Below are 13,496 nucleotides of genomic sequence, written 5' to 3'. Positions count from 1 at the left end.
AGACCTGACCCTTCCCCCGCTTCACATTCTAGCTTAGAGGCCACTTCCTAGGAGGCCTGTCTTCACTCTAAATGGGGGTCTCCTCCCTGCCCGCCTGCCATCTCCCATCACGGAATCTTAATTCTTCTGGTGAAGTACCACCTTCTGTTGCTGTGGAGACGAAGCTCTCCCCGTACCTGAGCACTCAGAGATTCTCTTGCATCACTGCAGTCGGTGGTGGGTCAGCCTTGGACCGTGGCTTGCGTTCTGAGGGATGCGACCGATGGTGGCGAATCTGATGGCGCTCGGGTTCCGTGAAATGCACGGAAGTGATCGTGGGCTATCTGATTGCTGCCTGTCCTCCCGCTCCCCTGCTGAGCGCCGTAGGACCGGGCTCAGCATGCTGCCATATCCCCGTTGTCTCGCACGGTGCCTGGGACCAGAGTCCAGGCCGTGCTGGACAGATGTCCTCCTCGGAAGTGACAGGCTGACCCCCCAGCAATCAAATGTTGGTCCTTTTCCATCAGGGCTTCTGAGCTGCAGTCCACAGGTGGGTTTGGGGCATTCACACCGCCCCCCCAAAGAGGAAAGAACCTCAGTCGTGCACGGTCACCCACCGGGAGAAAGCCTCGGCTTGTGCTGAGGAAACGCGCCCGTACGTCCCCTCCTCGCCCCAGGCCCTTGGTCAGCTGCCCCGAATCCCAAGGAGGTGAATTTCTTTCTTTTTTTTTTTTTTATAATCATTTTTTTTATTAAGGTATTATATGTATACATATCTTACCATTGCCACCCCCCACCCCACTCCCATATATGCCCTCACCCCCCAGAGTTTTGCATCCGTTGGTTATGCTTATATGCATGCATACAAGTCCTTTGATTGATCTCTTATCTCCCCCACCTCTCCCTAACTTTCCCCCTGTAATTTTGACAGTCTGTTTGATGCTTTACTGTCCCAAGGAGGTGAATTTCATCTTTGGGAAATGTCACCCACTTGGAAGAGGCTCCTGAAGGGGAAACCTCGTTTATAAACTCCCTGGCAGCCTTTTCTGCCCGTAATCCTCTGGCCGCTGTGCAAATGGCCAGCCGCCCTCTGTCCCTCCGCTGGAAAACTCAGGGCGGCTGATGGTGCAGACACAGCTCCCGTTCCTGCCAGATGAGCCCTGGTCCCCAGTCTCGGCTCCCAGTTCGAGGGGACGCCCTCACCAGAAAAGCTACTTTGGAGCCTGGAACAGAAGCCAAGTCTACAGCGGGGTTTGGGCACGTCCAGCCACGTCCTTTAGACACCTAATTCCCCCATATCCCACCCAGGAGTGGGCTCTGCAGTCACATAATGTCACATGGGACTGTGGTGAGGGCCCACTGGCCGGGGGGCGGGGGACGGGGGGAGGCAGGGCGCTCGGACAAAGAGAAAAGGAACACATTGTAAAGGGAAGCAGCGTTCAGTCCTTCCCCAGGGACCTGGTCCAGGCCTCCCGAGCCCAGCCCTCTGCTCAAGGCCTCCCCTCCCCCCAGAGCCAATCCCGGCGGCTCCGAGGGGCCGAGGGGCCGAGGAAGGCTGCGACCACTCTTCTGTGACGGCCTCGGAGAAAGTATGCCCTTCTCCCCACTGGAAAAATAATTCCCATTCTTTCCTTAATCCACAGGCTGCTCTGTAAATACCTGAGCAAGCAAACATCTCCCGGGGCCGGTGGGGATTTAGGCCAGACTCAGCCCGCCCAGCCCGTGGCACGTACAAGCTGAATAAGCCAGGGCCTGGACGGGGAAAGGGCGTCCACGAAGCCACAGGTGACAGAGCGGAGAGGGCTGAGGGGGGCGGGCAGAGCCAGCCAGGCATCCGACTCTCCTGGGCAGGCAGGACAGCAGCAGGGCTGAGGGCCTGGGGCATGGATCTGCTTCCCAGACACCCTCCACCATGAAGTCCCCTCCGGGACTCTCCCAGGAGGAAGTCCCAGCCCCCAGCCCCTGCCTGCTCCCCCAGAGGCCGTCCCTCCAGTCCCCCCACCCCGGGGCTCCCTGTCCCACTTGCCTTCAAGGGGAAGTCCTACCGAGTTCCTGACCCACCTCACTCACGAGGACCTTCGCTCATCAAACATGTGCTTATGCTGAGTACACCCTCCGCTCCTGGCGCTAGGGGCACAGCCCAGTGTCAGCGGTGGCAGACGTATCACCGAGAGGAGTGGGGCCAGTGCTAGAGGAGGGCGGGCACTGTGCCCAGTGCCTCGTCCCCAGGCGGGAGTTGCAGGTGGTGATTCGTGCTCCCTGGTTGGGTGGTTTGGGGGATGCAGGACCCTGGAGGGAGGGAGAGGTGTGCAGCCCCCTCGGCCGCGGGCTGTGGGTGCTCAGGCAGGGCTTGGCTGCGGGAGTAGTTTGAGGACTGGTGAGAGGTTCCCTGGGCTGTGGGGCGGGCAGGGTGTGAAGGCCAGTTTAGGAGGCCCTGTCCGGGCGGGACAGGCGGGGCGTGAAGGAGCGTTGGGAAGCCGGCCGGCAGCACTGTGTGCGGCTGGATGTGGCGGTGAAGTGCAGGCATGCCTGGGCGGACATGACGGAGGCTGAGGCCCTGCGAGCAGCGGGCTAAGCAGCAGGGGCGGCTCTGGGAGAGGCTGTGTGTGAGCGGCACGCGGGGACCCGGCATCACACAGATTGTGGTCCCCAGCCGGGCCGCTCTGAGGCCAGCCGCCTGGGGTTGGACAGAAGATGCCCTGGCCCCTCTCCCGAGGCAGCACGTCGCATCAGGCACCCCCGTCCTCTTCCCCCGTCCAGGTGGGCTGCTTCCTGAAGACCCCGCGGTTCCCCATCTGGGTGGTGTGCAGCGAGAGCCACTTCAGCGTGCTCTTCAGCCTGCAGCCCGAGCTCCTGCGGGACTGGAGGGCCGAGCGGCTCTTCGACCTGTTCTACTACGACGGCCTGGCCAACCAGCAGGAGCAGATCCGGCTGACCGTCGGTGCGTGCCTCCCACCCGTCCGTGCATCCTCGGGGAGCCTCCAGGCCGGTCGGGGACCCGGGCCCTAGCACCCGCACAGGGAGGTCGGAGAGCATGCAGACTCCAGTGTCAGGACGAGGGGTCAGAGGGCGAGTGGTAGGCGTCCCGCAGGAGGGAGCCAGAGCTGGGCTGAGTGCTGGGGAGGTTGAGAGCAGGTGTTGGAGAGCCTGGAAAACCATCCAACAAGTTTGGGCTTTATTCTCCAGGCAATAGGGAGCCGTGGGAGGTTGTGGAGCGATGGGATCAGGTGTGTTTTTAAAGAGAATTATTCTAGTAGCTGCCGTGGGGGCAGGAGGGTGGGGCGGAGGCTGCAGGCGGGAGGCCAGCGAGGAGGGTGCCATGCTGTGCAGGTGAGAAGTGATGGGCAGGAGTGAGGGTGGTCCAGTAGGGAGAGAGGAGGGCAGGCGCCGGAGTTGGGTCCCTGAAGTTGGGTTGTCAGCGCTGATCTCAGGGTGAGCTGGGCCCCGGGTTGAGCCTGTGTCTCTCGCCTCCGCAGACACCACCCAGATTGTCCCTGAGGACAGAGAGGACGACCTCGTCCCGCCCCTCGAGCTCTGCATCAGGACCAAGTGAGTCAGGCCCACCACTGGCTGCGGAACCTCACCTGTGGCCAGGAGTGGGGTGGTTGGGGTGGTTGGGCCTGCAGAAAGGAGGACACCCCAGCTCAGCGGGGTGTGGTGAGGGGGAGCCCCGCAGACTGGAAAGACACAGCATTGGGGCTTGTTCTTTGTGATCGTGGCCCAAGTGGAAGGTGTGACTGGTGGGTGATGAGTCTTCAGACAGCTTCTGACGACGTCCCTGCGACGGGGCTCGGGTGAGTGGGTGCCTCTGAGACCCGCCTCACTCAAGGCAGCAGCCACGTGATGTGGTGAGTGTTGTTAGGTCCAAAGGGGGGAGGGGAGGTAAGGTTGCCTGGGCGGTGGGGGTCGGGGGTCTTCCGCAGGACAGGACGGTGGTCGGGACTGGCCCACCAGCCAGTCTTGGGGCAGCAGCACCCTCTGCATCCGGCAGGAGGAGCCTTGGGCATTCTGCTGGGGCCAGTGGGCCAGCACGCAGGGGCACCTTTAGCCTCAGAGGCAGGGTGGGGGTCCTTGGCTCCTCTAAGCCAGCCCCTCGGTACTTAAGGGTCAGCAGAGGCCATTGCCCAGACTCAGGGGGAGGGGGTTACCTCACTCCTGAGTTCTCAAGCAGGCCTGCCTGGCAGCACTCCAGGGGGGTGGGCTTGGAGCTAGGGGAGTTCCCAGGCTGCAGGCCCTGTACGGAGCCTCTGGGTAGTGAGCTGGAGGCTCTGGGTGCAGTAGAGGCGCAGGCGGGCCGGGGAGGGAGGAGACCGGGGTTCCGGGGCCTTCTCTGGGGGCAGTACAACTTGCAGGCGTGATGAATGTGGGTTCCGGAGCCAGGCTGCCTGCTGTGGGTTCTGGCCTTGCCCCTCCTGGCTGTGAGCCACTGGACTTCACCTCTGAGCCTCACGCTGTCATCTGTGAAATGGGGATAACGGCAGTGCCTGGCTCACAGGGTCCAGCAGGGTGGCCGGTTGTTCCCAAGAGCTCTGTAAGGGCTCCCGTTACTGTTGTCTCCGCCGCCACTCACGAGTCTGTGTGACCTCAGGCGGACCTCGTTTCCCTGCTTGTGAAGTGACCAGGGTTGTGGGGAGGGACACGATTTGGGGCTGTGGCTCTGAGATCCAGGGGCTCGCCCGGAGCCTAGGGCACTGGCGCTAGTGGCAAGCAGGCCCTTGAATGGAGCAGCAGAGAAAGAAGACGCCACGTATCCAGGGAGGGGACATGGGAGATGTCGCCCATCTGCTCACCTGCCCGCCCGCCCGCCCGCCCGCCGGGCCAGGGACGGAGCATTCCTGTGCGCTCACGTGCCAGCCTGTCTTCCATCGGGAGGGCTGCAGGCATGTGGAGGTCGCCTTCCTTTTGTGTTGAAAGGGCTGCTGATGCAGAGTGACGAGAGGGCAAGAGCAGGGAAGGAGGCGACAGCGGCCTTGGCACCCTCTGCGGCGCAGGGTGGGAGGCCACAGGCCATTCTTCCTGCAGGAGGGCTTGCCAAGCTGGGCTCTGGACCACACCCTGGGCACCGGCTCCGCCCACCGGACCCTGGGGCCCTCGCTGAAAGGGCATTTGTCTCTGCGCCCCTCCCAGGACGGCCCACCACCCCGAGCCTCTCCCACTCCCATCGGAGCGCCCTCTTTCCCCGGGAGAACTGCTGCCCACCCGCCGAGCACCCCCTGGACTCCCTGGACGCAGCCTCGTTGCCAAGTGCTCGTAGATGACCTGGGCTCTGCTGTGTCAGGGGTGCCAGTGAGGAGACATCTGCGGGAATGTGGGCCTGGAGCTCCTCTTCCTCTTCTGGCAGCTACCCCTTCCCCCAGGCCCTCCCCGGCCCCCCACCCTGCATCGCCACGAGCGAAACAGTGAGATGATGGCGTGTGCAATGATGTGGGAGGCAGCGTCCTCAGGGAGCGAGCCCTCGGCCTGGGCGCTGGCCCCCGGTACCCGCACCTGTCCCTGCTCATTGTTGCAGGAGGGGCTGGGCAAGGCCGAGCCCTGGCATCCCCTCCAACAGCGCTGCCCAGGCCTCGTCACCTACAGGACCGCGAATTGTGCGGCACCCGGTTAGGGACGAGGGCTGGGGACTGGCTGGCGCAGACCCCCGGTGGCCGAGGGGTCGATGCTCCAGTGCACCGGGATCGGCTGTGGCTCGCCCGCTGGGAAGATGCGCTCTAGGGGGCGGTCCTCAGGTGTTAGCGCAGCCCCTGCAGGGCGTGGTCACCCACGGGTCACGGGTCTCACTCAGCCCAGGCTCCGGCTGAGCGGGCTGTGGGGCCCGAGAATTTTCAGGTTGAGCAGTTCCCGGTGCTGCTGGTGCCGCTGGCCCTGGCCCACGCTTTGAGGCCCCCACTTCTAGCGCCTGCAAAGGACAGTGCCCCGTCCCTGGCTGCCTGGTGAGGTCAGATGCCAGGCGAGCTGCTGACCCTCCTGCGTCTGACCGTCCCACCTGCTGCAGCGCCCAGGGCCAGGGGACTGTCTCCACAGTGCCCTCCCCTCCCCGGCTCTCCAGGTGGGATGCTCCCCCTCCAGGGGGGAGTGCTCCACCCTCTGCTAGCAGTTCGTTCCCTGAGACCCGCTGTCTGCCGGCACTGCTTCCCTAGCACTTGCCGAAAACCTCCCCCCCCCCCCCCCCCCCCCCCCCGCCCCACCGCCTCGCCGCCGCCCATGGGGTCCACCTGGGTGGTTAACACTGAGAACCGAGAAACCTTTCCCAGCGTTGTTCCCGGAAAAATGGAGGGAAAAGTGGAGTGGGCGGAGTGGGACGGTTCCCCCTCTGTCCCCATCAGATAACAAACCCGTAATGGGAAACAGCCCAGCCTCCGGAATCCTGCTCCAGGGCTTGGATTACAAAGGCTTTGCGTTTTGTTTTCATCCCAGATTCTCAAGCAGCTCAAAGGGAGAAACTTGGGAAAGTGGCCTTTCGGGTCAGGGAGGACCCGCTGGACGAGGGCCTGCCTCTGAGGGATAAGTCCTGCTCCCCTAGGAAGCCGCTGCCTCGATGGGAAGGGGTAGGTGTGCTGCCACGGCCGGCTCAGGTCATTTCTGAGGCCAGTCCGACCCCAAGCACCTGCCGAGCCTGAGCCTGAGGGCAGGCGGTTCCCCTCCCCGCCCTTCCACCCTGGGCTGGACTCCAGGGAAGGAACAGCTGGATGCGACTTGGTTCCTGCTCTCGGGATGCACGGTCAAGTGGAAGTCAAGTTCAGAATCCACTCTGTTCCCGTCCAGGGACAGAGGCACCATCTGCCCTCAAGCCCAGCTCTGACGCCAGGACCTCTGACCCCGCCCTGTCCCAGCACGGAGCACACTGCACACCTGGCCACCTGTCGCCTTGCTTGGACCCACGGAAGGCCCTTGCTCACCAGCAGGCGGGCCCTCCCTTTTACAGACGGGCTCTCCAGGGTCGGGTCTGTGCCCCAGGCCAGCTGCTACTCACAGGCAGCAGGGGGCCTGGAGCTGAGGCTCGAGCTGTCCCAGCCCAGAGGAAGGTCACTGAGCAGACAGTGTGACTGCCCGCCACCTGGCTTTGTTGCCATGGCAACATTGCACAAGCTCAGACTTTGGGCTTCGCCTTTGGAGAAGAGCATCCCAAGTGGAACGGTCCCAGGTCCTATGCCATCTCTACTGTCTGGCGTGACGCACGTCTCGGCCTCCGAGAGTCTCCTGTTACCTTTGCTCGCTTGTGTCAGGAACGGGGAGCCTGTCCCCACTCCCTCCTCCCACTTCTCCAACCATCTCAGCAGAAACAGGCTCATTATGGTCATTTCCCAACAAGGCACACAGTGACCGCTCAACCTTCCAGCCTGGCTAGAGGGGAGAAGACAGTTGTCACCGGTCCAGAGAAAAGAGGAAAGAGCTCATAGCCGGGCCTGGGGCTGGGCCACACATGTTTCTGTTTGGAGGCTCAGACAAGAAATGGAAAATGTAATTCCAGCTGGAATGTTGCCTTCCAGGGCCTGGCGCCCAGTGCCCTGCTCCCCGCTGCCCCCCACCCACCCAAGGGCCACCCTCGGGAGCAGGGTTCCCTGGGGCCCCCACTGCAGCCCTCGCATACCTGCCCTGGTTTCCTGGCACCTGGTTGGGCTCACAGATCACTGGGCTCCACGATGTGGGGAGGACACAGCGCAGGGTCTGGCCTCGCTCTCCTGCTCCGCGCTGTCACGTCTCTGACCTCCGGGAGCTTCGGTTCTGCTCTGCACCCAGTTCCCACCTGTTGGTTGGGAATGACACACCCTCCCTGACCGACATGCGTGAGGGGAGGGGGGCGTCGGGAGGAGGTGGAGGAGAGGGACGGGAGAGTGGCGTGGGCCATGGCAGGGCTTGTGACAGCCGGGGCGGAGGAAAGGATGGGCGGAGGAAGTGAGCAGGATTCAGGTTTCCCACTGGTCTGGCCTCCAGGGGAGCAGCTGGTTGGAGGGGGGCTCATTCAGCAGCACCCTGGGTGCCCGTGCTCTGGCACCGAGCTAGAGGTCGGGGGGGGGGGCGGGGGGGCGGGGGGGCGGTGGCCTAGTTCTACCCTCTGAGAACTCACAGTCTGTCAGGGAGGGAGACCCCTGCAGGATGGGACAGGGGACCCAGATAGGTGAGCCGCTCCCCCCCCCCCCCCCGCCCCCACCGAGCTCCTTCCAGAGCTGCTGGGGCCCAGGGAGGAAGCCTGCACAAAGGGCACTCGCCTGGGAAACCCAAGTGAGTGAGAGGAGCTCGGGGTGTAGTCCTACCTGTAGGCTCGGAGGCTCTGACCCCAGGCCGGACTCTTCCTGCCCATGCGGGCTCTATCGGGCGTCTCCCCCCCGAAATCGGGGTTATCGGTGTGAAATTGTTTGGAGCGGTCACTGTCGTCCTGTTGACCACAGCCGTTCTGGCAGCCCTGGGGGAAGGGCCACGTCTGTGCTGTGAGGGGGCGTCTGTGACGCTGAGCTCACCCCTGTGCCAGCGCTGGGTCCTCAGCCCGGGTGACTTTGCACCCCAGGGGCTGTTTGGCAATGTCTGGGGCAGTTTTGGTTGTTGCAACCGGGGGAGGGGGGTCGGTGGAGGATACCAAACACCCTACAACGCACAAGCCCCGCAGCAGAGTTTCGAAGCCCACAATGTCATGGTGTCGAGGCTCCCCGCCCTTCCTCTCAGCCTCCTCCTGACTGACGGGACCAGGGCGTAGGCGCTGGGCACGCCGAGCCTCCGTCCGTCCCTCCCGTCTCACCTGTCCTCACGCGCTGCGGGCTCTTCCTGTCCTTGCAATGGACTCAGAAGCGACTCCCCGTAGGAGCGGTTTGAAAGTGTGTGTGTTTTGTGTCCGGTCCTTCCAGGCTTTAAGATGTCTCTGCTTTGATTTCCGATTATAAATGCAGGCTGCTTCTCTCTGGGGCTGTTCGAACTCTCCCTCCGATGGCCGGGATGGGGTGCATTCGTTACCTCTGTGAAAACCCCCAAAGCTAAGTGTAAACCCCATAGCCTGGCCATAGGACATAGTGACTGTTGGTGTGACGTGACATCTAGTGGCAGACAAGCTGACTGGCCCCTGCCCCGAAACCAAGTGCCATCTCGCGGGGGATGGGGGAGGGGGGTGGGGAGTGGGGTGGCAGGGGGGTCCTGAGATGTTTGCAGATTGGGAGCTCAGAGGAAGTCCCTCCTGCCTGTTCCGAGTGGGGAGGACAGGCTGGGAGGATGGAGAGGGATGGGGAGGGCCTGGGGGCCAGGCTGAAGGTGGATCTTAGAGGGACACAGGAAGTCCGGTCCATTTATGACTCTTCCCCTCACTCTTGCCCTGGGGTGGGCAGTCTTTTCCCCTTGGCACATCGGCCCCTGGAGCCCAGCTGTGGACAGGCGTCATCCCCGCCCTGCCTCCCTCTGCCGCCTTCCTGGGGTCTGGAGTTAGGATGTGTCCCGAGAGTCCAAAAGCTCGGAGAGTAACTGACAGAGGCTGCTGCTTACCTACAGATCTTAACAGAACAATAAAAGCTTTTTGATGACGGCTTCAAGACTGCAAAGATGAACAGAGGAAGAAAGGGAAAATCTCAAGTGGCACGGTAGAATCAATCGAGCCCTGCGCTGTGTGGCTGCAGATTGCTAAAGTGCTGTTAACCCAGCAGACACCGTGGGCCAGCCTCGTCCCCGGAGCCTGTGGCCAGCACCGCACCTGCCCAACCTGCCTCACCTCCCGTCTTCCCCGCTGCCTGCACTGTGGGGGCTGCTCGGGGGCATCTCAGGGTCCAGCATCAGGAGTGCAGGCGGTGGGCACTGACCACCTAGGGGCAGCCCGCCCCGCCCAGCCATGGCAGGCTATCTCCAGGCCCAGTCCCAGTGCCTCTTCTTGCAGCCGTGACGATGTGCTGGTGCTGGTGCTGGTGGATTCCACTGAAGTGGCTCAACCCCTAGACCCTGAAGAGCCTCTTCCGGATGGGCCTCAGTGCTGACACACAGCAGCTCAGGACAGAGTCTAAAGCACCCGGACACCTCAGAGTCACTTCATTCTTCCACGTCCAGTGGACGGCGATGCCGAGCCTTTCGATTCACATGGTGACTGGTGATGGAGGGCCCGGGAACGTGCACAGCGGGTTGTGCATCTCGCCACGCGTTAGGTTTGCGATGTGTCTTCCTGAGGTAGTTCTCCCAGCAATCACTGCTGAGAAAAGACCCTTCCAGATGTTTGCAAATTGTCTGCACATCCAGACCTGCTTCTGCAGGGCCCAGGAGCAAATGGCCCAGGCGGTGACACGGTGCCGCTCAGCCTGCCGTGCCAGAACCATGCAGCCTCGTTTTGGGTGAGATTTCTTGCCAAGTGCCACGCAGAGAACACGGAGCTGGTTTGGGAAGGACCAGTTCCCTAAAACAGGAAAGCATTCACGACTGAACAGCTTACCCATCATCCACCCATCTCAGCCTTTCGTGCTGAGTGCTTTCGCAAGGAGGGGCAGGCAGCTCAGCGCTCATACATGGACCAGATGAAGGTTTCTTGGATGCTGATTGGCATGCCCGCCTAGGGCAGGGCTGCCTCGTGTCTAGACCATGCTGAACATTGCACCCCGCATTCCCGTGGTTGTGGAAGGTCTAGCCTCGCTGTGCCCTGGGTGGAGCGAGGGGAATGCAATATTAATTGTTCCAAACGGGCTATGTGCAAGTATCTCCTGCACTAACCCTCCCCCCGGCAGCAAGAAGCAGACATTCCGCTAAGATGTTTTTCTCCAAATGACAACAAATCTTTTTGCTCATTTGAAGGGGAATGGGATGGTGTGAAGTAGGCAAACTATTCAGCAGGGAACAGACAGTCTTTACGGATACCAAGGAGTTGCCTGGAGCGGGAGGATAGGACGTTGGAAGAGGTCGGGGGCGGGGATGGTGCCTGCCGTGAGGAAGGATGGAGCTGAGCGGAGGAAGGGAAGAGAAAGGACTTCCGTGGGAGGCCAGGTTGTCCATGACGGTGAAGAAGGTGGGGTTTGTGATGAAACCCCTGGTGCTTCTGAGCTTCGGTTGGGAGAGGCATCCATCCTGTGTTGGGCGAGGCGTCCCCCCTCCTCCCTTCCCTCCAGCCTGCAGATGCGCAATTAACGTGAGAAAGCTGCCCTCTCCTCCTCCTCTGTGGTGGTTCCCACTTGACATTGGTCCTGGAGAAAAACTCGGGCTTTGAAACGTCTGCTTCCTCCCTCCCCAGGCCCGTTGTGTGAAAGCATTCCGCAGCCCCAGCCTTAGCCCTGCACTCTGTCTAGCACTGCTGGGGGTAGCATCTGCTTCCGCTCCATTTTATCTTAGGAGAATGTGTATGTATCCGATACCCAGTGCCAGACCCATCTCCCACAAACGTGATTCCTCTGAGTTGTTTAGAAATATAGTGCCACGTATTAAGTCACATGTTGGGAAATGTTGTGGTCTCACAGGCCATAACTTTGATTTTGGAATTGAACTATCCTATATAATAAAGAGGTAATATGCAAACTGACCATCACTCCAACACACAAAATGGCCGCCCCCATGTAGACACAAGATGGCCGGCAGGGGAGGACAGTTGGGAGGAACCAGGCCTTCAGGGGAGGGTAGTTGGGGATAACCAGGCCTGCAGGGGAGGACAGTTGGGGTGGACCAGGCCTGCAGGGGAGGGCAGTTAGGGGGGACCAGGCCTGAAAGGGAGGGCAGTTGGGGGCGATCAGGCCTGCAGGGGAGGGCAGTTGGGGGTGACCAGGCCTGCAGGGAGGACAGTTGGGGGCAACCAGGCTGGCAAGGGAGGGAAGTTAGGGGTGACCGGGCCAGCAGGGAGGGCAATTGGGGGCAACCAGGCCTGCAGAGGAGGACAGTTAGGGGCGACCAGGCTGGCAAGGAAGGGAAGTTAGGGGTGACTGGGCCAGCAGGGGAGGGCAGTTGGTGGCGACCAGGCCAGCAGGGGAGGGCAGTTAGGGGCAATCAGGATGGCAGGGGAGCAGTTAGGCATCAATCAGGCTGGCAGGGGAGTGGTTAGGGGGTGATCAGGCTGGCAGGCAGAAGCGGTTAGGGGCAATCAGGCAGGCAAGTGGTTGGGAGCCAGCAGTCCTGGATTGTGAGAGGGATCCCAGATTGGATAGGGTGCAGGCTGGGCTGAGGGACACACACACACACCCCATGCACAAATTTTGTGCACCGGGCCTCTAGTTATTAAATGGTATGTAAGCCTGAACTACAGTTTAATTATGCTTAGTGCTTCTGAGGGTATCACACACTATTTAATAATGCATATAAATGAATGCATATCTGTTTTATTGAATGGCCCACAGCCCTTCACTAGCTTCCTGTGGCTCTTAGAGCAAAGGCCACATCCTTGCAAGGCCTCCGGGTCCTACACGGCGCTGCCCCCGCCGCTCCCCACCCTCTGCTGCACTTCTCTCCACCCCTTACTGGGCCCCGGCAACCGGACCTCCTCCTGCATCTGGAATGAGCCCGAATTTTTCTGAATGTAGGTCTTCCCATGTGCCTTTAAAGTGCCACCATCAGGCACCCCTGGAAAGTGTCTGGATTCAGATGTGTGTGGATCACTCATATCAGCCGAGGGCCCCGCACGGCCAGGCACCTAGGAGCTCTCAGTGAACACTGGTGGCAAGCAGGCAGGCAGGCAGGCAGGAAGGAAGGAAGGAAGGAAGGACCTGTCCATCACCCTCAGGGTCTTGGGTGCATTTGTTTTTTGTAAGGGCCTGGGGTAGGTTTGTGTGTGAGTGGGCAGGTTGGAATCTGACTCCTCCCAGACCCCAAGACAGGAAGTTCAGGTGAGTGAGGGCCTAAGGGGCTCTGCATGGGCCCTGCCGCTCTGACGCTCTTTCTGTCCCTCTGCTCGTAGGTGGAAGGGGGCGTCCGTGAACTGGAACGGCTCAGACCCCATCCTGTGAGCCTTCGTGTGGGAGAGTTCTATGTCTCCACTCGTCACAGGGTGACAGCTGAGCCCCAGGCCTCAGGGACGAGTCTCGGAAGGGTGTCACCCCCACCTGGGCCAGCACTGCTGCAGAAGCATCCAGAACCTCTGCTCCTTCCACGAAGGGCCGCCCTGGACGGACAAGGGCCCACGGTGCTGAGGCTTCCTCCCAGCCGAGCTGTGACTGCCAAGGACAGGAAGGAGGCGCTGCTGGGGCCTCGGCTGCCCTTCCCTGCATCCCTCCCTGGCTCCCTGCTGGGCCACCCCCTTGCCCAGCCTCTGATATGGTCCTCCCGGGACCCTGGACACTGGTTATTTCTGGTCGTCGACTTTCTATAAAACAGGAGTGAAACCACGCAAGAGCCAAGACTCATTTGTTCCTGTTGCCGAGAAGGAAGCGCCAGGTCTGCGTGGTTCGTGGCTGGGGTGGGCGCAGTTCCGGGTGCAGGGGCTCTGGTGACCTGTGGGCTAAGATGGCTCTAACTGGGGTCTCTGTAGGCAACTGATATCCTCTGGTTTTGAGGCGTTCCTGCTGGACTCCTGGGTTAGCCTGACTTCTGCTCAGAGCCAGGTCTCAGGCACCAGGTGATGTAAGCCGTGCTGACCAGGAGCAACTTGG

At 61.5% G+C, this 13,496-nt stretch overlaps 1 protein-coding gene across 1 annotated transcript in view; it reads left to right on the top strand.

The window, feature by feature from the left end:
• Window positions 1-12,939, top strand: part of MINDY4 (MINDY lysine 48 deubiquitinase 4) — a 90,352-nt gene extending 77,413 nt beyond the window's left edge. The window contains exons 16-18 of the mRNA XM_008147562.3: window positions 2,740-2,920; window positions 3,456-3,528; window positions 12,806-12,939. Of these exons, the coding sequence (XP_008145784.2) occupies window positions 2,740-2,920; window positions 3,456-3,528; window positions 12,806-12,854 (303 nt within the window). The 3' untranslated portion in view covers window positions 12,855-12,939. The remainder of the gene's footprint in view (window positions 1-2,739; window positions 2,921-3,455; window positions 3,529-12,805) is intronic.
• Window positions 12,940-13,496: the final 557 nt, after the last annotated feature.

The sequence above is a fragment of the Eptesicus fuscus genome, chromosome 14, assembly GCF_027574615.1.
Source record: "Eptesicus fuscus isolate TK198812 chromosome 14, DD_ASM_mEF_20220401, whole genome shotgun sequence".
Lineage (NCBI taxonomy): Eukaryota > Metazoa > Chordata > Mammalia > Chiroptera > Vespertilionidae > Eptesicus > Eptesicus fuscus.
The sequence above is the reverse complement of the archived record's forward strand: the minus strand, read 5'-3'. Positions and strand labels throughout refer to the sequence as shown.